Source organism: Cygnus atratus, chromosome Z (genome assembly GCF_013377495.2).
Source record: "Cygnus atratus isolate AKBS03 ecotype Queensland, Australia chromosome Z, CAtr_DNAZoo_HiC_assembly, whole genome shotgun sequence".
Lineage (NCBI taxonomy): Eukaryota > Metazoa > Chordata > Aves > Anseriformes > Anatidae > Cygnus > Cygnus atratus.
The window spans coordinates 11872411-11893927 of record NC_066396.1 but is presented as its reverse complement, the minus strand read 5'-3'; the positions used below and the strand labels follow the sequence as shown (position 1 = coordinate 11893927).

Below are 21517 nucleotides of genomic sequence, written 5' to 3'. Positions count from 1 at the left end.
TGCTTCCCTGAAACTAAGGTAATTTAATAAGGTCCTGACTTGAATGTTTCTGCCACAGAGTATCCATTGGAATGATTGCTGGTAGCAAAAATGCAGGTGTACAGCCAGAATAAATGGATTGCTCAATTAAACCATAGCCAAATCCAGAGGTTACACAGGTTGTGCTTATAGTGTTGTTTGGATGTGATAACCTAAACAATATCAGGTGAAATGAAAAAAGGTGAAATTGTCTGTTCCTATTCAACACAAACTCCAAGACCCTAAGCTGAGAGGAGACAACTGAAACTGAAAATCACTTAGAGAAACGCAATGTCCCAGTAATATCATGGTAACTGTGGAAACAAACCTGTGTATGGAACAGTGTCTCTAAGGGAAATGGATAATAAAGGAAACAAGCTAGCTTCATTTGAATAAAAATGCATTTTTTTTTTCTCTCCACCATTTCTTGTGGATGGCAGCATACATTGGATACAATCAGTGCCTGCATTATAGGACCAGGTGTCTACTTGAAAAATAAAGAGTGTTCTAGAAATAGACCTATTCTGTTTGCTAACTATGGCAGTTAAAACAAATTCTGCATTTGTATTTGCAGCCTTTACACATTTTTGTAGTCCAACTAATTTACAGAAATAAATGAAACAAAGACAAAATTGATTGTAAGGGCCTCTTTGCTGCCATAACCTGAGATACTGGGAGCAGGACATAAATTTGAAAAGCCCTGTTAATCTGATGCTTGCTCCATCACTTTTCCTGAATGGATGTCCATTCCTGTCAGCAGCCTAAACAAAAATAAAATGACCATTGCCTCTAGTCAAATGTGGCTGTTTTTCAGGCAGGCAGAATTTAAAGAGCAACTGTACATGAATACAGGCTTTACTAAATCCGGTATAATTTAACTAAACAAAAGTACCTGTGCTTTGTGCAGGGGAAACAGTGAAAACTTCAAGAAAGCTTCCTTCCAGTACCTAAAAGAGGCCTACAAGAAATCTAGGTAGGGTAGTGTAGTGATAGGACAAGGGGAAACGACAAGGGGAAACTAAAGGATGGTAGATTTAAATTAGACATTAGGAAGAAGTTCTTCACTCAGAGGGTGGTGAGGCCCTGGCACAGGCTGCCCAGAGAAGCTGTGGATGCCCCATCCCTGGCAGGGCTCAAGGCCAGGCTGGATGGGGCTTTGGGCAACCTGGTCTGGTGGGAGGTGTCCCTGCCCATGGCAGGGGGTTGGAATTAGGTGGTCTTTAAGGTTCCTTCCAATCCTAACCATTCTGGGATTCTATGATTCTGTGATTCTATGATGAAACAGGAGACATTCCTGGCTCAAGTTCCTCTGTGCTCCTGATGTGCAAAGGCTGGGCTGATGGCCCTCACATGCATGATCTTTCCTTTGCAGCACCACTGAGCTAATGGCTTCACATAGGTGCGATGTAAATGGCATTTTACAGGGCACTTTACAGCCCTGTCTCAACCAGATAATCTGGTCCTGACAAGCTATTATAAACTGAGATGTTGCTATACTAGCTGTGGGCACTGTTTCTCCAGCAGAGGTTACAGCTGCTGTAGCAGGAACAGACAGGCCAGTTGAACAGCAAATCTGGTGGGAGAGAAGAAAACAAAAATAAACACAAACAAACAAACAAGAGTTTTTATCATCTCATCCACTAATATCCTTGAGTGTGGGTTTGAGCTCTCAGGGACCCTCTGTAGCAGCCTCACAAGGCCGGGACAAACGACTGGTGTGGAGCTAGCTGCCCTGTAAAACACGTCCAGTGATTTTTTTGTGTGTGTGTAAACTGGGTGTTGATTTTCACATTCCTTGCTATCCACCCAACTCTGAGCCGCAAGGGATAGCACCCCCGCACGCCTTAACCTGACTGAAATCCTACTGCAGGCGTGGAAACCTGAAGGCGAGGCGGGGAAACCTGCCGCTAAGAAGAGGCAGAGGCAACGGGCAGAGGAACACGAGCCGTCCCCACACGTTGGGGACGAAGTACGGGGTCTCCGGACACCGTCCTGCCCTGCCGGAGCGCCTCAGGGCGCCGCCCACGAGTCGTCGACCCGTTGCGGCCGCTGGGAGCGGCGCCGAGGATCGATGTCTCGGCGCTCGGCAGCCGCCATCCCCGCCATGGCGCTGAGCGGGCTGCGGGTGCTGGAGCTGGCCGGGCTGGCTCCGGCTCCGCTCTGCGGCATGATCCTGGCCGACTTCGGGGCCTGCGTGGTGCGGGTTGACCGTGCGCCCCGCTCCGCCGTGTCGGTCGACGTGCAGGGCCGCGGCAAGCGCTCCTTGGCGCTCGACCTCAAGCGGCCGCCGGGTGCAGCGGCTCTGCGGCGGCTGTGCGGAGGGGCGGACGTCCTCATCGAGCCCTTCCGCCACGGTGAGGCGGGGCCGGTGATGGGCGCCCCCCCCCCCGGGGGCACCGAGGTGCTGGGTGCGGGTGGGCACTGAGAGGGCCGCAGGGTACAGGGCTGGTGGGTTTGGGGTTAGTTTGTGGGCTTTTGGGGTGTCACGGGGAGGGAGCGGCTTGCTGGGAGTTGGTTTCCCGTGGTTGGGTGAAAAACGGCCGGGATTTGTGAAAGGGTGGTGAGCAGCACCGAAGTGAAGTCAGCCTGGCTGAGGCTGGTTTGACAAATAGTTGTGGGCAACACCGCTGTGTGTCACAGAGCAGGAGGCATGCGTGAGCCTGGACAGCACTCCTGTAGTGGTTTTCAGGCCTGTTGGTGTAATTCAAGTCACATTTGTAGGGTTAGTGCCATGGGAAGACACAGCAGACAGCAGGGCTTATGATTCCTCTGCACACAGCAGCAGGGAGCTGCTCTCTGGCCTCATAAGCCCTACGCAGGCATTCAGCTGATGCTCATGCATGGGGTGTGCCTGTGTGTGGTTTAGGAATTTGTCAGTGACGGTGCTTTTCGTTCAGAAAATAGGGTTTTATGAGTATATTTTGGGGTTTGTCCCTCTGAAGTAATGCAGAGAAAGTAAAAAATTAATTTCAGTTTTTCATTGTAAATAGTCTCCTGTTTTCTAACATTTTTTGTATTATTTAATTTTTGCATATAGTCGAAATTTCCATACTCTTTGGCTTTATAAACACTTGCTTTTTTATGTAATATTGCACATAATTATGTAACTAGGCATTAAGGTTTACAGGGCTCTGACTAAACTAGCCAAATCCGTGATCCAACATGGAGCTGGTGGGAACCAATGAGACAATGAGGGCCCAGGCAGCAGCAGCAGCAGAGGTTTTTTAAACACACATGTACCATCGACCTTTAAACAAATGATTTTGTGGCTCCAGTGGTTATGGGACACTCACTTCTCACTTGTGCTTTTGGGGATTTTGCTCACACATTAACGAGGCAGTGACCAGAAACTATTTATATTTTTTTTGCTGTGCCTTTGTTATCCTATAAGCAAATTTATGAACTGAATGTATTTGGTTCTGTGAATAACTCTTTTTAATTGAAAGTTTAAAATAATAAAGCACTCAGACTGTTGTACTAAGCTGTTGGAGTTTTATACAAGCCAGTCCTGAAGTTTGCTTGAAGCTTCGTGTGGATGGGCTTCTGCTCTGTCCCCAGTTCATGTTTTAAACTATGAATCCTAAAAACTTTGCTCTTGCCCACAGGGAGAATGTTTTTTCCTTTAATTTAATTTTTACAATTTTCTCTTGGTTATTTAATGGATTTGGCTTCTCAAAATAGGTGCTAATTGGTAGAAATGTGTTACAAATGTCACCACTTTTCTCCCTAACATTATCATTTGCCACTTCCCAGTAAGTAATACAACAGAAGGAGATCTTAAGGAATTTGAAGATGTAGTAATTTTATGAACAGTCTGTAGTAATAGGTCCTGGGGCAGAATGGGCACTGAAGTTCTGTCAGGAGAGTAGATCTGTTTTCCTCCAAACCACGTCTCTCTGCAGTCCCGTTACGGATCATAGGATAGTCTGACCAACAAACACTGAACCAATAAAAATCTATAATTTGTTTGCAACTTGAACCTGCTTCTTTTAAAGCCACTACTTTGGAATGCAAGATCAAAACTTTAGGCTTGATTACTATAGATCCATGCTGACCAAACCTATATTTCATTGATTTCTAAAAGTTCCTTATTGTCTGCATTAGAAAAAAAATACATTTTCTTTAATGTAATCATTGCAAATAGGCTTTGGAATATATAGTGGCATGGCCAGTTTGCATCGGTGAGTTAAAAGATACAGGAACACACAGTGTACTGAGAGGCTAATGTGATGAGGAAAGTATATTCCAGTGAAAGGTGGAAGCAATTTCAGGTCATTTTAATGTGGAAAACGTAAGAGTCTGCTGGTTTTTTTCATTTATTTTAAAATGATGCCTGCCTTCAGTAGCTTTCTCACTCATTCAGTGATACATAGAGTACAGCAAATTGAATGGCAGGCTTTTGGGGAAATAAAAACAGAAAAGAAGCCGAAAAAAAGACCCTAAACTTTAATTTCGACTTAACTGGCTTGCATTCAAAATGTATGCAGTTTGTTGGTAATTTGTAACATTCTGACTGTTAATATTTTAATATAAATTCTGAATTAGAATGTATTATTTCAGAAATTGCAATTCATTTCTGTTTTATAATTCAAACCATTTATATTTTGAGTCTTATTAAAAATAAATGCAAATTAGGATTTTGTGCTTTGTCTTGTTAAGGCGTCATGGAAAAACTTGGTCTCGGTCCAGAGGTCCTTATGCATGAGAATCCCAGACTCATCTATGCTAGACTTACTGGATTTGGTCAGACAGGAAAATACGCCAAGTCTGCAGGACATGACATCAATTATGTGGCTTTATCAGGTAGGCTGTAAAATTTTCTGTTGAATAAGTTTTTTTTTTTTTCCCTTATGTCAAGACTCAAGAATTTATTGAAAGATTCTTTGCAGATAGCTCTGATTACCTCAGGTTTAGTCTGATGAAACAGCTGAGCAGATCTGAAGCGTCCCTGTCCGTGAAAGGAAGGTTTCCTTCTCCTTTATTGTGCTTCTCCCTGCTTGTTTCTCTCCAGTCAAATCTGGTGCTTGCTTAACCCCTGTGTGAGCTGTCTCGGCTCCCTAACAAGTCAACAACTAAGTAGGAAAAAAGAGGATGTTTTTCTGCCAGGTTATTGAGGGGAAGCAGTTCATTAGGAGATCTGACAAACAAAAAGTTGGTACAAGAAAGGATGAAATGCGGGCTGGACTGGACTGTTCCTTTTGGCAGCAGCAGTGAGCTGTTAGGCTGGATCAGCATGACACCTCAGGCTGTACAGTATTTTCCTTCCTTTGTGTGCTATTTTATCTGAATAAGTTGTTTTCTCTTTAAGGAAAGGACTGAAGTTTTTATGCATTTTTGTCTTTGTACTGGGCTTCTGTCCTAGAAAATCTTTTCACGGTCCCTAAAGGGCTGTAGATTATTTTGTGTGTGTTTGTGAGCAGCTGCTTTAAAGTAAATAAAAACTAGACAACCTAAGCCATTGGAGCATTCTCATGTTCTTTTCTTTTCTGCTGTAAATATCTCTAAAGATACCAACTGAAGGGAAAGGAAGTTTAAAATGAAGTGTGGTTTTGACTGCAGCATTATGTTTCCTTAAATTACTGTTGACAGAATGCTGATTTTAAGTATCATGATTCTACAGGTATGCAATAACAAACAATAACAAAATTACCCAACTCTGGCGGTAGCAGTCAGTGTGTCATCAGTGCTGTCATGCATGATCTTGTTTACTGCTGTTCACACTGCTCCTGTCTCTGCCCACAAGGGAGGAGAGAAAGTGGGCCAAAACTTCTCAGCTTCCCACTGCATGGTACATTTCTTTTAGCCCCAGAAAAGGGCCAAAGCAGAGGTGCTGCAAATGTGATGTGGAATCACCTACTGTGGGGATCCACAGTGTTGTGGAATGAAGTTTTGTCTGGGATAGATTCGGTCTTCTCTCATTGTGTAAGAATGTCAGGAAATCAAAAAGAGTGAAGAAGACCCAGCTTGGAACAGTTGTGATTTTATACTGAGGTGATTTCAAAGTATTATGATAATTGGTTATTAACATAGGTAGAGAGTCAAACATTATTGTCTATTGCTGTCTTAAATTGTAGTGCTTCCTGTTTACAAAAAGTACTGTTTCTGTCTCTGGAGCTAACGTAATCAGTAGTATTTTGGTTGGTGCTATATTACATCACTAAAACTTAAGTCATTCTGTATGAAATTTTAAGGAAATAGGACAAGGTATTTGGGATGTATCAGTCCTGAAAAATGAGATCTAACATCATAATTTCTTCATTGGCTTTTTTCAAATAAAACTGGCTTGCATTAGAAACTCCAGATACAAGTTACTATGTTAACTCAGTGGTGCCTGTGACAACCTTCAGACTGTTAAAAGAGAGATTTTAGTCAGTGACAGGGCTTTATGCTTGTACTATATGCTCTGCAAAATTCTTTATACTGTGAACTCGTTTGTGAGTGTTGTTTGCACTTAGGAAGTACATTGGACTGTTAGCTAACTAAACAGTGCTTCACCATCATGCAGTTCTTGGGAAATTTTGACCATGTATGTTGTGAATCTCAGACATTAGGCTATAGGCTTAGAAGAGACATGACCATATGCAGAGTTTCTTATTTGCCCGAAGGGACCTATGAGGGAAGTGACAGTAAAAAAGCTCTTCAGGATGGAAGAGAAATGCCAACAGATTCAGAGGCAAAACTGCCTTTGCTCTATCCTCTTTCATTTCAGCATAATTTCTGGCATAGTTTCCCCGTGTCTATGTTGCATGCAGTCAGAGGTAACCTTTGTATGTTATATTCATCCATACCTCTGATATACAACCTGTTTTTCAAAACTACAGTGTGAGGAAAGGACGGAAGTGCAGTTGTCAGCGTGAAATCTTTTGTTATGATTGTTAATTCGTGGGTTATGTGCACAGAAGACTGTAAATCTGAGTTTTTACTTTAGAAGATTCAAAGAAGAAAAATTTGCTGAAGTTGCTTGAAGCACATTCATATTGCCTACTGAATTCTTTTGTGGTAGGTTCTATGTGTGTACAAAGTATTAATATAGAATTGTTGCATTCAAGTTTTTGTATGAAATTTTGTCCTTATAGAGCCAAATGATCAACGGATTATCTATGAGATGATATCTATTTTATTAATTTATTTAATTAAATGAATCTTCACTAATATGATTTGAGGTACTCTACTAATAATTTTGTGAATGAAGGAGTAACTATTTGGTAAGACAGAGCTGGAGTGGAATCACAAAACTGTTGGTAGAAGTTTACTTTAGCTTTTATTTACTCACATAGATTGAAAAGAACAAGAATTTGACCATGAACATTGGTTTCTACATTTCTACAATTAACTTTATACTTACGTTTGCTTTGTTTCCTCTGCTACCAGGTGTGCTGTCAAAGTTAGGTAGAAAATCTGAAAATCCTTATGCACCAGTCAACCTTCTGGCTGATTTTGCTGGTGGAGGTGTGCTCTGTGCAATGGGCATTCTCATAGCCCTTTATGAACGTACCAAATCTGGCAAAGGACAGATCATTGATGCAAGCATGGTAAGTTTTCTCTTGGGAAAGTGGCGGGGATGATTGGATTTGTTTGTTGTTGGTTTTTTTTTTTTTTTTTTTTTTCCAACTCTGAGTCTGTAAAAGGAAGGAGGTTGGAGCTATTGGTAAGGTTTAAAATTGAGAGGTTGGAATGTGAAAGTAAGTCATTGCATAAAATGGCTATTGCTTTATCTGAAAGTAGTTTTCACAGGTCACTGTTGCCATGGCATCCTTATGACATGGGTGACATACTGCAGCTCTCCCCCTGTGCTGTTCCCTGTCTTTTATTTTATTTTATTTTATTTTATTATTTTTTTCTGTGTTTTCTACAGTAAGATGAAAGAGGGGTAAGGGATTGTGTTTAGTAAATTCACAGATAATGTGGATGTGGGAAGAACTACAAGCACGTTGGGTGACAGGATTAGAATTGAAAATGACCTTTACAGATTAGAAAATAACCTGAAAAACCTGGCTGAAATTCATCAATGCTGCTACTCTGTAATTTTCTTAGGCAGAAACAATTCGCTGCACAAATATAGCGTGAGAACAATTGGCTGAAGTATGATCCTGGCGGTTTGTAATAGTCACAAGCTGAACATGAGTCAACAATATAATGCTGTTGTGAAACATACACACTGTATTAGGGTGTGTAAACAGGAAATAGACCCAGCAAGGTTTCTTAAGTAATTCTTGTCATCTAATCGGCATTCTAAGGCCTCAGGAAAGTACAGTTTCTGGCACTGGCTATCATCCTTCCCCCAAAAAAATCACCAGTTCGTGGGGGTCCAAGGAACACAACAAAAATGATTGCAGGTCTGAAAACATGACCTAGAAAGGAAGGTTGAGAGGGTTTGTGTCTTTACAAAAAGAAATGATGAGTCTTCAAATACTTATAAAGATGCTTCTGTTACTTTAGAGTAGAACAGAATAGTTCAGTTGGACAGGACCTTCAAAGATCGTCTAGTCCAACTGTTTGGAGTATTAGTTTATCTTCACTATTGGTACTCTTAGTCATTAAAAGAATTTTCTGCAAGAAGAATCACTAAGTCTGCTAATATCCCACATTCCAGAGATCTCATTAGGACATCTTTGGTTTTGTGTGTGGTTTTTTAGTTGTTTGTTTGTTTTTAAAGCCTGCAAACCTTCTCTCCTTCAGTTTTTTCTTGTTTCATTATTAATTGTGGAATATACAGTTCCTGGTAGTTCCCACACACTGCATAGGACAAGGGATGGATGCTGTGATACAATACAGTAGGCACAACGATGCATCTGCACTCTCACACTCTTCTGGAACAGAAGGATGTGAGACGGGGCAGCACTTGAGGTTCACTCAGAATTTAGACGCAGTCTTCTGCTGATGGTAGGCATTTGACCAAGAATGACTCGCTCTTTATGAAAAGACAGCCACAGGAAGATGATGATCGCTTGCATAATGGTCTCATGGTGAGAGCTGTCCGCTGGCTGACAGAAGGCTGCGGTTCCAGGTTTTTCTCAGCCTGGAGGTATTCAAAACCAAAACTCCCACATCCTAAAAATTTTCTTCAATCACAAGGATAGATTAGGTTGGTGTGCATTTATTCTCAGCTTTGTTTGAGCTGTTTCACTCTACAGAAGTGCCAGAAGACTCACGGAGCTGACAGAGGTCACCCAGCGGGACGGTGCCTCTGGATTCTTGTCCCTACTTCAGAGGCTGCTTATGCTTTTAGGGAGTCAATAAGTGAAACACCTATTACTGTAGTCACTGTGCAGTTCAGCCAAAGCGGAACCTCCCAGTGTCACTCTTTTCATGTTTTAAAAGAAAGTGACCACATCGTGTGTGTGGTGTCATTTGGAGACATGCCTTCAGGGATTTGGGGAGGATGTTTGGTGCCTTTTGTCTTTGAACTGCAGCAGCCCTCAGGCAGAACTTAGCTGCCATTTGCCCAGCTGAGTGCATATACCAGTCCAAAGTAAAGGTGCTATTTTAAGTGTCTACAGGGTAGTAGCATGGTAGATTGTCAGTAGTTCTGTCAAATTTTGGCACCAAAATCTGATTTGTATTTAGAGCTTATTCTAATATTATTCCCATTTGTTATTATCCCTACTTGCAATTTTTTGTTGTAATTTTTTGTTACTAGGAGCAGTGAAAGATAAGATCATTAATAAAGCAGGCACTTTTGCAATTATTTTGCAAACATGCAGAGGAAGGTACATAGTGTTTTCTCATAGAAACGTAGGGCAAAATTGTTCCAGCATTTGTGGCAGGAACTTGGGAAAGAGGCCAAGCAATACATTTTAAATGAAGAAGCCATAGTACTTCAAAGATTCACATATTTTAAATTCTTACTTGGAAAGGTAGAAATGAATAGATATTTCCACATGAAAAATCAGTAGCTTTTTATTTTCATACATGGACTGTTAAAATTAGGATGACTTCAGAGGAGGCCACAAAGATGATCAGAGGGCTGGAGTACCTCTCCTACTAAGACATACTGAGGGAGCTGGGGTTGTTCAGTCTGTAGAAGAGAAGGCTCCAGGGAGACCTTACAGCGGCCTTCTAGTGCCTAAAGGGCAGGAAAGCTAGGGAGGGACTCTGTCAGGGGCTGGAGTGATAGGACAAGGTGGAATGGCTTTACATTAAAAGAGGGGAGATTCAGATTAGATATAAGGAACAAATTGTTTACTCAGAGGGCAGTGAAGCCCTGGCACAGGCTGCCTGGAAAAGCTGTTGCTGCCCCATCCCTGGCAGTGCTCCAGACCAGGCTGGATGGGGCTGTGGGCACCCTGGGCTGGTGGGAGGTGTCACTGCCCATGGCGAGGCATTGGAACTGGGTGGGGTTTAAGGTTCCTTCCAACCCAAACCACTCTATGGTTCTATAAACTAGGAAAATGTGTTGAAAGTGTGTGATGCATCTGAAGCTGCGTTATTACATTTATGCTCCTTCTTATTCTTTAACTCTAGACAATATAAGATAATACATGAGATAATACATATGCAATATAAGTAGTACTTCTGAAATATAAGAAATTAAACTGCTTACCAGAAATTTTGTCATAAATCCTGACAAAGGAGAAACCTTATAGTAGGTTTTTATTGTCTTGTTTTATGTAGAATTAAGTAACCTGCCAGTGAATTTACTGAAGCTGTTGTTTTCTTGTTTTTGTTTTGTGTATCTTTCAGGTAGAAGGAATAGCATACATAAGTTCTTTTCTGTGGAAATCGCAAAATTTAGGATTCTGGAACAGACCTCGAGGTGAGAACTTACTAGACAGTGGTGCACCGTTTTATGAAACCTACAGGACCTCTGATGGAAAATTCATGGCTGTTGGTGCTATTGAGCCCCAATTCTATGAGCAGTTAATAAAGGGTAAGTAACTTGGAGTAGTTGTTTCACATCAGCAAAGCATGATTGAATGAGTGCTTTAATACTTTGATTCATGACAGCAGTTATGTTGATTTCTTTGTAAAAGCCAAACACTTCTCAAAAACAATTGGGCAATATGGTAGAAGTTCAACTGATTTTCTTCTAGCAATTTTCTTTGTTTTTCATCCCTTTCTTGACCTTATCCCCAGACACTACACTTAAATTAAAAATTTTCTCCTGAAATTGCAGCAGTGGTAGTCTGTGGTGAGGCTTAAGAACTAATCAACTATTTTTCGATACCACTTTATTCAGAGGCAAGTGAATATGCCTTAAAAAGAAGATGTAATTCTTTGTTATTGCAAATAAAATTGCAAGCAATTCATTTATTTCTGCTATAATTTTTTTAAAGAAACTTGAAATTATTTTAGAAATGAATGCTCATTGGGATAGTTCATAGTATTTCCTAATAAATAAAAACTTTTTATAATAACAAAGCTTTATAAATTAATTTCCATCACAGAATTGAGTGGTTTTTTTTCTGTCCAGCTATGGATATGATTTTTATATTTTATAGACTTTTAAAATATGACTTTAAAATATTATTTATCTGTTTGAAAAATTAGAATGGGTCATGGTACTTCTTATATGTAAGAAGAATATAAAACCATTAGAGAGTGTCCAAAGGAGGGCTACAAAAATGGTGAAGGATCAAGAGGGGAAGATGTACGGGGGAAAGCTGAGGTCCCTTGGTTTGTTCAGCCCAGAGCAGAGCAGGCTGAGGGGAGGCCTCATGGCGGCCTGCAGCTCCCTCACGAGGGGAGCGGAGGGGCAGGCGCTGAGCTCTGCTCTCTGGGGGCAGCGACAGGACCCAAGGGAACGGCATGGAGCTGGGACAGGGGAGGGTCAGGCTGGGTGTTAGGGAAAGGTTCTGCTCCCAGAGGGTGGTTGGGCACTGGGACAGGCTCCCCAGGGCAGTGGTCACAGCACCCAGATGCTGGAGTTCAAGTGTTTCAAGCACCCTCAGACATAGGGCCTGGGTTGTCCTGCGTGGAGCCAGGAGATGGACTTAATGGTCCTTGTGGGTCCCTTGCAACTTGGGATGTTCTATGCAAAATCATTAATGCATGTAGTCAAAACAGAAATACACCGCGGTGCCTCTTTACCTTTGAATTTTTTGTGTACTTTGTGTTTTTGATCAGATGTGCTTTTAGCTTCCTATTGGTTGTTTCATTTACAAACAGATTTCTTCTGTTGTGCTCCTTTGGCAGATTATTATACTTTCCATACAGAATTTATAAAAATTTTGAAAATTCACAAAATAATTTGAGATATATTTTCTGTTTCCAGTGTTCTGAGTGTGAAATATATCTAAAGTTCTCAATCTAATTTGAGTTGTGCTTAATGAGTAGGAGTACCAACGCAGAATATACCTGAAGTGGATGTTCCCAGACAGCGTTATGTATACTGCTTCTGTGTATGAATTGCTTAAATATGGTAAATCTTTGCCAAGTGAGGGTGGCGGTGGAGCAGCTCCTTATTGTTGCTCAGTTTCTCCCCACTGGTTGTTTCTTGAATTGTAGGGTGGATACCTTCTCACGGGCAGTTACTGTCAGCTAAGCCCCAATCAGCTACATTGTGCTAACAAGAACATAGCCAATGCCAGGACCTGCACTTCCAGGAGTTTCTGAAATTCAGGAGCATGGTTAAGACAGGATGAAATGAAGGTATGAGGTTGTGAGATGGGGTGTGCCTTTGCTGGGCAGAACCCCTAAGAGATTTTGTGGACTTTGGCATTGTTCTTTTGCAACCTGTGGTGCTCCCAAAGAAAGTTCTTGAACATCAGTGGCTGTAAATGGCTGTTCCTCTGTGTGGCTAAAAAGGGCTGTTCATTTGCAGAGAGGATCAGAATTGTTATGTGTTGATATATGAAATTCATAAGGCAGGCTCACAGAGCGCCTCAGTGACATAACCAGCATTACGGACGGCACCCAGATCAGAAGCCAAGTTTGGAAATGCCGTCTTCCTGGCTGAAGATGGTGGTATTCCTCGTCTCATTGCCCTGAAAGTAATCTGTCTGTTTTTGAGCTCCAGTTCTAAGCTACTTTCTCTTGAAAGAGAAAGTACAGTTGCTTATTCCACGCTTAGCAGTTCTTGGAAATGTTATTCTCATCCAATCCCTTGGGATTTTTGGATATATATAATATATATATATATATATATATATATATAAATATATATATAATATATATATATTGATTGCAAGAAATAGTTGGGGAACAAAAATAAATATAAAACTGTACCAAAGTAAAATTTAAACCCTTGTTATGAAAGTTAGGGAATTGGAATTCCAGTACATGTCCTTAGGGAGAATGCCTGTATTAAATACAAAGGAAAAAAGAAAAGAATAAAGCTGATTACTCAAACACCCATATGTTTGGCTTGAAGTGATCAAATACTGGCCTGCAGCATTCGTGGCTGCAGTATTTTATTATTCTCTGGAGATTTAGTTGAATAGTACTTACTTTTAAGTTGCAGGAGTGGAAAAGAATCTATACTTGTTCTTAAAACAAATTCTGCAATGAAGTCAGATGTTGGTTTGTCACTATGCCTCACAAAGCCTTTGCTGGACACTGGCATCCTGTGTTGATTGTTGCCACAGGGTGAGGACTTGTCAGCCAGCCAGCCATGTTATATAAGAAGATCCCTGTAATGAATTAATCCAGTGTTAAGGCAATATAACATGACCACTGACCAGTTTCTGTCTTATCTAGATAACTATTTCCTGAGGAAAATGCTGAAATTCTGTTTTTCTCTATGTGGTTTTTCAGAAACTTTGAGCAGCAACTATAAATTCATCTGCCTATATTGGGGCATCCACATTCAAGAACTTTATTTTCATGCCTAAAAGTATTCCATCTGCTTAAAATGTACATAAATGGCTTGTTTTTTAACAGCTGAAATTTCAAAAACAGTTATTCCACCAATAAAGAACCTATGTACTTATATGTAAGTAGATAGATGACATGTAATCACAGATGCACCTGTGTTTCAGTGTGCTTCTGTCAAAAATTCAACATACAGACTGCAGTCTTCGTGGAAGTGCTGCTTTTTGCCTTTAATTACAACTTTTGCTTATTTCCATTCACTAGTTTACTTTGTTTATTCTGTAAAAGTGTGTTGTTTAAAATATCAGACTGAACTTCAGATGTTTGCACAACAATGTGTTTAAAATAAGTGGTCTTTGTGTGAATTGTTCAGACTTCCATATAGAGAATAATTATCCCCTTCAGTAGCTCTTCTTGCAGCCTTTCTGAAGCAATAGTGTATTAAGTTAGAACAGCTGGTTCTTCTTATGGCTTAGGGATTTTTTTTTCCTTTCCGGGATATCTATTGCAGAAATTCAGTTCAGAATTTAAGCCTGTGAATGTTATAGGGAAGAGAAAGCTGCTTGTGACTACTGTGTTGCTATTTCACAAACCCAAGGAGCTTTGACTTGAGTCATCTGTTTAACGCATTAACTCCACGCTTTGAAGTACATTTAAATGGTATGTTCCAGTTCCAGTTTCCATAATTTTATTTCACATTCCACCCCCCCCCCAATTCTGGTCATTTCTGCTAGTAAACAATTTGGTGCTGTTCCAGATAAAATAAATTCAAAAGCCACTCTGTCTCTCTGTCCATACTTAGAGAATAGGTTACTTTTCCCACTCCTACATAATGAGAACACAAGGATTTGGATGTTGCAGAAGTAATGGTCGGAGATTTAAAGAGTGCAGAAGTGAGAAGGGAACATGATTTCTGAACCAGTCGTCACTGCCCACAGAATTTCATTGAGCAGAAGTGAAACTATCTTCCTTTTGCTTTTAGTTTACGTCATTGTTTTCCTGCAAAGTTAGGAGCTCAGTGGATCTGAGTGCAGTTAATGAAATAGTGAGGAAAGTTTTTTCTTACCGGTTTGCAGAGGGAAACTTACTAAGTTTAGGAAAATACAGTATTTTAGTTTGAGAAAACTGTTGGCTTTTTGGATCGTGCTCAGCAGGGAAAATTAAATTTCTTCTTACCACAGGTTTATGAAGTTAAAGAAAATTGGTTATATGAGAAACAGAAGCTATATAAAATAGATACAGTAAATAATAGCTGTAATAGCTGCAGTATCAGGAGTTGTGTTCTGATTACATTACAGACTGTTTCCTGTTCACAAACATGCTGTAATCCTTTTGCTTATATTAATTTTATTACTACTGAAGTCAGCCAATGAATAATGAAAATACCTTTGCATCTTACAAGAAATCATATGTAGGGAACATGTGCTACTAATGTTAAGTCTCAATATTTTGATAAAAAGAGAAAGAATGTCTTCCAGCAGACCTGTAAATTGCTTCTGCAAGTTTCTCTTAATTTTCAGCAGTACGTGCTTAGTATTGCTGTAGCCAGTCTAAGGGAGGCATGCAGAACACAGTAAATTTCATATATGAAGTAAGAAACGAGGGTTGCGTCTGCATTATCATGTGGCATGAACTCTACCGTATCAGATGAACTTAGTATAAATTTACAGTTATGTGAAAAGCAGAAACAGTCTCTGAAGTTCTGAACATTTATTTGATAATCCTTTCACTACATTTTATGTATTCTATTTAAAAGGATGGAAAAATGTAGAAAGCACTTGAAAAATATAGTTTACATCATTATGAAGGATTTCCATGGGGCTCTCCGTTTAGTGATTGTGAAGTATGGTGTACTGTATTAAAAATCTATTAATGTACTGAATTTGATACAACATTGTTATTAAGACATGCAAGGTGGACAGACAGTTTCCTTGTTGTTTTAAACGCTCTTGTCACACATAATGTTAAGTTCTACTTGAATTTGTTTATCATGACAAGCCTTAAATTTTGTACAGGAACTTAGCAGGGCCAGTTTCTTGCTGCACCAAAACACTGGCAATTATCGTTACCTATGCAAACCTGGAGAACAGCTGTGGATGCTTTTAGTGACACTCTGGTGCTAGTCTGGTAGTCTATATAAACTGTCACTTTCTAAAAATAGTATTTCAGAAACTTTAAGCAGAGAAAATAGGTGCCTAATTTTACTACAGTTCTTTCAAGAAGTTCTGCAGAAATAGAGTTCTCAAAGTGTTGCTTTAATAAATAATTTGTAGATATATCTCTGAATAAAGCTATGGCACTCTCTTAAGAGTACTGCCTTCAGCTCAGCTCTGGGGCATTCAGCATAAGGACATTGAGTAACTGGAGCAAGTCCAGAGGAGGCCACGAGGATGCTCAGAGGGCTGGAGCACCTCTGCTGTGAGGACAGGCTGAGGGGGCTGGGGGTGCTCAGCCTGGAGGAGAGAAGGCTCCGGGGAGACCTTACAGCGGCCTGCCAGTGCCTGAAGGGGGGTGCAGGAAAGCTGGGGAGGGACTCTGTGTCAGGGGGTGGGGTGATAGGACAGGGAGTAATGGCTTTAAACTAAAGAAAGGTAGATTTAGATTAGATACAATGAAGAAATTCTTTGCTCAAGGGGTGGTGAGGCCCTGGCACAGGCACCCCAGAGAAGCTGTGGATGCCCCATCCCTGGCAGCGCTCAAGGCCAGGCTGGACGAGGCTTTGGGCAGCCTGGGCTGGTGGGAGGTGTCCCTGCCCATGGCAGGGGTTTGGAATTAGGTGGTCTTTAAGGTTTCTTCTTTAAGGTTCCTTCAAATCCAAACCATTCTGTGATTTTATGATTTAAGGGAGACTTATAGCTATAGCATTACAAGGAGACTTACATTTTCTTTCAAAAAGGCTGTACTAGAGTAGGTTATTAGGCTTTTCTAAACAAAAATTGCTGGATGGAAATCGGAGCAAGAGAGACTTGGAAACAAGTTTTGATTGCTCTACCAGATATTCTTTGTAAAGGATATTTTGTTTTTGATTATATTGGGTGAAATATGTCATTCTGTGGTATCCCAAACAATTCTGTGCTGTGTAATTGTTTCCTTGTTGACTCAGTCACTCCTGCTGTGATTCTGTTCATCTGCACCACAAATGGTTAGCACAAGCTGGAAAATGAGAAGCTTTAGTGCTTAAATGCTGTCAGTTCATACTATTTAAAGCTGAGCTCTTCAGTGGTCAGTGGAAAATGAGCATGTAATACTAAATTCCAGGTTCTACATATTGTTCTATTTTACTAGAGCATGTATGGCTAGATTCAGCCAACTTTCCATCTGGCATGGTCTTCAAATATAATTGTGTAATGGGATAATAGTAGAGCTCTATTCATATTGAGCTGACTAGTGGAACCCAAACATAATTAATAAGCACATCAGTGTTTATCAGACGGTGTTTCCAATTGACAAGATTTCATGCATTGATGAGACGGAGTCTCAAATAGAATGTTGTTACTTAGCTTTAACTGTCGTGAAAGGTAAATTTCCCTCATGTCCTATTCTTAGGTAAACTGTCCAGCACCGTTCATCTTCAGTATTACACTTTGAAGATTTTGTAAGCATCATTAGGTTCAATTTAGTTATGGATACTTAACCATTATGAGTAATCTTTAGTCGATCTCTTTTTGAGGATGATATGAATGGTTATAAATAGTAGATTCTAAGTTTAGTGATTTAAGGTGCATGTAACTTGGTAACTTGCTTAGGACAAATGTTTACTTTGTAGTGATACTTAACCAGATATCCTTGGGAATCTCTAATAAGCTGTGAGAATTCTTATTCTGCCTTTGGCTGTGTTGATTTGCTTCTAAATTTGAACTATTGCAAGGCAGTATTTCTGAATCTGGAGATTAGCAATCTTTGCATCATACTTTGCAATACCAAAGTTAGATTTCAAAGCATGTGGTTTTTTTTTTTTTTTCAAAGTTACTATTTAAGAATTTGTGAGCAACAGTGAAACTCCTTTCGTATTATGATAACTATATAATTTGGAAGAGACTGAGACCCAACAAGTGCACATAGTAGAGATGATGAGGAAGAAGAAAGATACTAAAGAGCAAAAGAATGGAGATGGTCTTCTTCTCCATTCTGTGTTTTGCTTATCTATATTTCAATGTCTTTCACTGATAAGGAAGCTGTAGAAATAGTGGAAAATATAAAAAGTTTTTTTTTTTTAACTTTCTATGTACAGCTGAAGATGAGAGGAGTTCTGTGTACATTCTACATGTAAACAGGCATCTAGTAGCCAAGCCTGTTAACAACTGCAAGTCAGATCATCAATCTGATAGCAGCCATATCAAAATGTATAAGAAGTCTTGACATTAAATGTTTGCAGAGCTCCACATTTTCTCTGCCTTTTACGCAAAGCTGTTTTCTAAGAAGCCTCCTTTTTGTTTATTTGTAAAGCATTATGATAATAATTGTTCTCAAACCTTTCTTAATTTCTGAGATTAACTTCTCTCCTACCCCTGATTCTTCTGGATTTTATCTGCTTCATTCAATGTAGTAAATTTAAAGGTGTGATTATTTGGGCAGCCCTCAATATACCACTTCTGAATTCTGTTTGATATTGTAAATTATGTTTATGCTATCTCCAACTTGAAAATGTGGTTTAATTGTGTTGCCTCTTGTTTCTTAATTCCTTTTTGCGGTAAGCCCTAGAAGAAATTGTAACAATTCTTCTGTCTCCTTGGAATATAGAGTGCAGAGAGCAGAATCCATGAGAACAGAAACTGAGATAGGAAACTGGCTGCACAGGAGAGATGTGAACTCCACACTAAGAGGAAAAGTGGTGCTTAGTTGGGAAATGGAGCTAGGGGTACCCTAGTTCAGAAAATTCTCAGTACAAAGCCTGCATGTCAATCTTCTGCTGTTGTGTCTCAGAAGAGGTGTGTGTATTGAATACCTGGTGTTCCATAGGAGCGACCTTCTGGGAAGCTGGGCTCTTAAGCGTGAGCGTGAGTGCTGTGGGTTTCACTCGTCCAAAAGAGCAGCAGCAGGAGAGTTTGAATGTGGGGAACGTGCCAAGGAGGTGAGAGCAGCAGATGTTGCTGGAGTCTGTTTGGACTGAGGGAGTCTGAGAAGCAGATCAGTTAGCCTGCAGGCACCTGCTGCCAAGTGGCCTCGTTCACATCAAGCCCAAGCTTATCCATCCACACTGTCTTCTCATCTCTAGCATGGAAATACCTGGTCGTGTTGGACTCCAGACAGCTTCTGTGACATAGCTTCTGTTATAGAAAGTGTTCTCAGGACAAAATGTGATCTCGAGGCAGCTGCTGCTCCTTTGATGTTATAAATTACAGAAATGAGCGTTTATGTGAACTTAGTTCACAGAACCGTAGAGTCATTCAGGCTGGAAAATACCTCTAAGATCCAACCTTTAACCTAGTACTGACAAGTCCACCACTAAACCATGCTACATCTAGACATTTCTTGAAGACCTTGAGGGATGGTGACTCAGCCACATCCCTGGGCAGCCTATTCCAATGCTGCACAACACTTTCAGTGAAGAAACTGCACCTAATATCTAACCTAAACCTCCCCTGGTGCAGCTTGAGGCCATTTCCCCTCATCTTATTACTTGGTGCTTGGAAGAAGAGCCTGATCCCCACCTCACTACAACCTCCTTTAAGGTAATTGTGAAGTACAATAAGGTCTCCCCTGAACCTTCTTTTCTACAGGCTATACAACCCCAGCTCCCTCAGCTTCTCCTAGTAAGACTTGTTCTCTGTGCCCTTCACCAGCTTCGTTGCCCTTCTTTGGACACGCTCCAGCACCTCGATGTAGTTAAGAGGCTGTAGCTGATACAATTTAGTCTAATGCAAATAATATAACATTTTATTTTTCTGATCGCTGCTCCCCCAGTCGTAGATATCCCAATGACGTTTTTTTGGTTACTGTGCTCTGCTGTGTTGGACTGCCTGCAGAACAAAAGCTTCCAGAGAAACATGGTTAGCTTTGATTTTCTTCTTTCAGGTCTTGGGCTCGATTCAGACAAACTTCCCGATCAGTTGAGTTTCTCTGACTGGCCTGAAATGAAGAAAAAGTTTGCATCCATATTTGCAGAGAAGACACAAACTGAATGGTGCAGCATATTTGATGGAACTGATGCCTGTGTGACCCCTGTTTTGTCCTTTGATGATGCTGCCTCACATCAGCATAACAAACAAAGAAGTTCTTTTATCAAAAATGATCGGGAAGAGATAAGTCCTAGACCTGCTCCTCTGCTTTCAAGGACCCCTGCTGTTCCATCGCTTAAAAGAGATCCTTTTATAGGCGAGCACACAGAAGAGATACTTCTGGAATATGGATTTACTAAGAACGAGATTGCTCAACTTTATTCTGACAAAGTAATAGAATTCAACAAACCAAAAGCTAATTTATAATCTCTGACTATGCAAATCAGACAAACTTCAGCGTGATGTAGTAAGATTTTTATGTATTAAATTTAATTACATGACAAATAAATGTTTGTGTGCTACTGCTTTTAAATGATGGAAATTTTAGATTTAATGGGAGTTATATATTTGTGTGCTGGGATGGTTTGCAGTCTAGGATGATAATGAAATTGTGTTCTCAAGTTCTGCACTATTTGCCTTAGCAAGCAGATTTAAATCCTCAAAATGTTTTTAAAATACCATATCCTGTGAAATGGTTGGTTCTTTTGACTCATAGTTGATCCATTGCTTTGTAGTGTATGTTGTAATTACCTGAAGGCAGTACTTTTCATAAAATATAGTTGTATACTTCCTAAACGTACGATTGTTTACTCATAGATTAGGGGGGATTTTTATTTTTCTGTTTTGATTCATTTGCCTTACCATGCCAAAACAATTATACAAATAACGTTGTTTCCTTGTGTATTGCTGTAGAGTTACAATGATAAAGTAATTGTATTTAAAATCCTGTCTACATTTTCTTTATGCAATTGCCTGATTATATTAGATTTGACATTTCAGTTTGCCTGAAAAGTCATTTCAGAAATAAATTTGTTATTACAAAATATCTGCCAAGTATTAATCCTTTCCTTTCTTTTTGGAAAAATGGTAGGCAACTTAGCTGCATGGGTTTTAAACAATGGTTGTTCTATGGTGGTTGTCATTTCCTTCAAATTAGTCATTTGAAACAGTCTTTGCTCCTTCAACACAAAAGTAATTACATTTTTAAAAATAATTAGCTATATGGTCTTAGTACAGTCATTAGTCCAATGTGTCAGGAATAATAGGAGGTTAGGGTTTGCTTGTTTTAGGGGGGTGGGGGAGTGATATTTTCAGTGTTTACATTGCTGAAGATTAGCTCATTGCTTGCAAAGACTTCCAAAGCTTATTTTAGAGATGTCATGCCAAAATGTCAACATTACTACTACCAAAAATCCTTTTACATTCTACTACACAAACACCTGCATGGAAGGAGGAATTATTTAGTAGGTATTGACAAGTTAGATAAACAATTAAACAAAAGTATTTTAAGTTTTCAGCAGATAATCACTGATGAATTACTGAGTATTATGCACTTTTGCACTATCAGAGAATATCCTGAATTGGAGGAGACCCACCAAGATTATCGAGTCGAACTCCTGGCTCCACACTAAGATCTGACAGTTTGCTTAGTCCCAAATGCATCTGCTTGTATTGGAGTAGAGTCAACGTTGTCAAACTTACTTTACAGCACGCCAAGGTTTTGACCTAATATTTGCTGAGGTCTATAT

The 21517-nt window shown here is 40.0% G+C and overlaps 1 protein-coding gene and 1 long non-coding RNA gene across 2 annotated transcripts; both read left to right on the top strand.

The window, feature by feature from the left end:
- The first annotated feature begins 1905 nt into the window (after positions 1–1905).
- On the top strand, positions 1906–20814 carry AMACR (alpha-methylacyl-CoA racemase). The gene is made up of 5 exons (XM_035563883.2): positions 1906–2372; positions 4678–4821; positions 7390–7550; positions 10702–10888; positions 19786–20814. Exons 1-5 carry the CDS (start codon positions 2090–2092, stop codon positions 20193–20195), a joined length of 1185 nt encoding a protein of 394 aa, XP_035419776.1. The 5' UTR covers positions 1906–2089; the 3' UTR covers positions 20196–20814.
- Positions 12255–18843, top strand: LOC118256708 (uncharacterized). The gene is made up of 3 exons (XR_004781300.1): positions 12255–12379; positions 12466–12609; positions 18730–18843. It is a non-coding gene; the product is annotated as an uncharacterized LOC118256708 (long non-coding RNA).
- Positions 20815–21517: the final 703 nt, after the last annotated feature.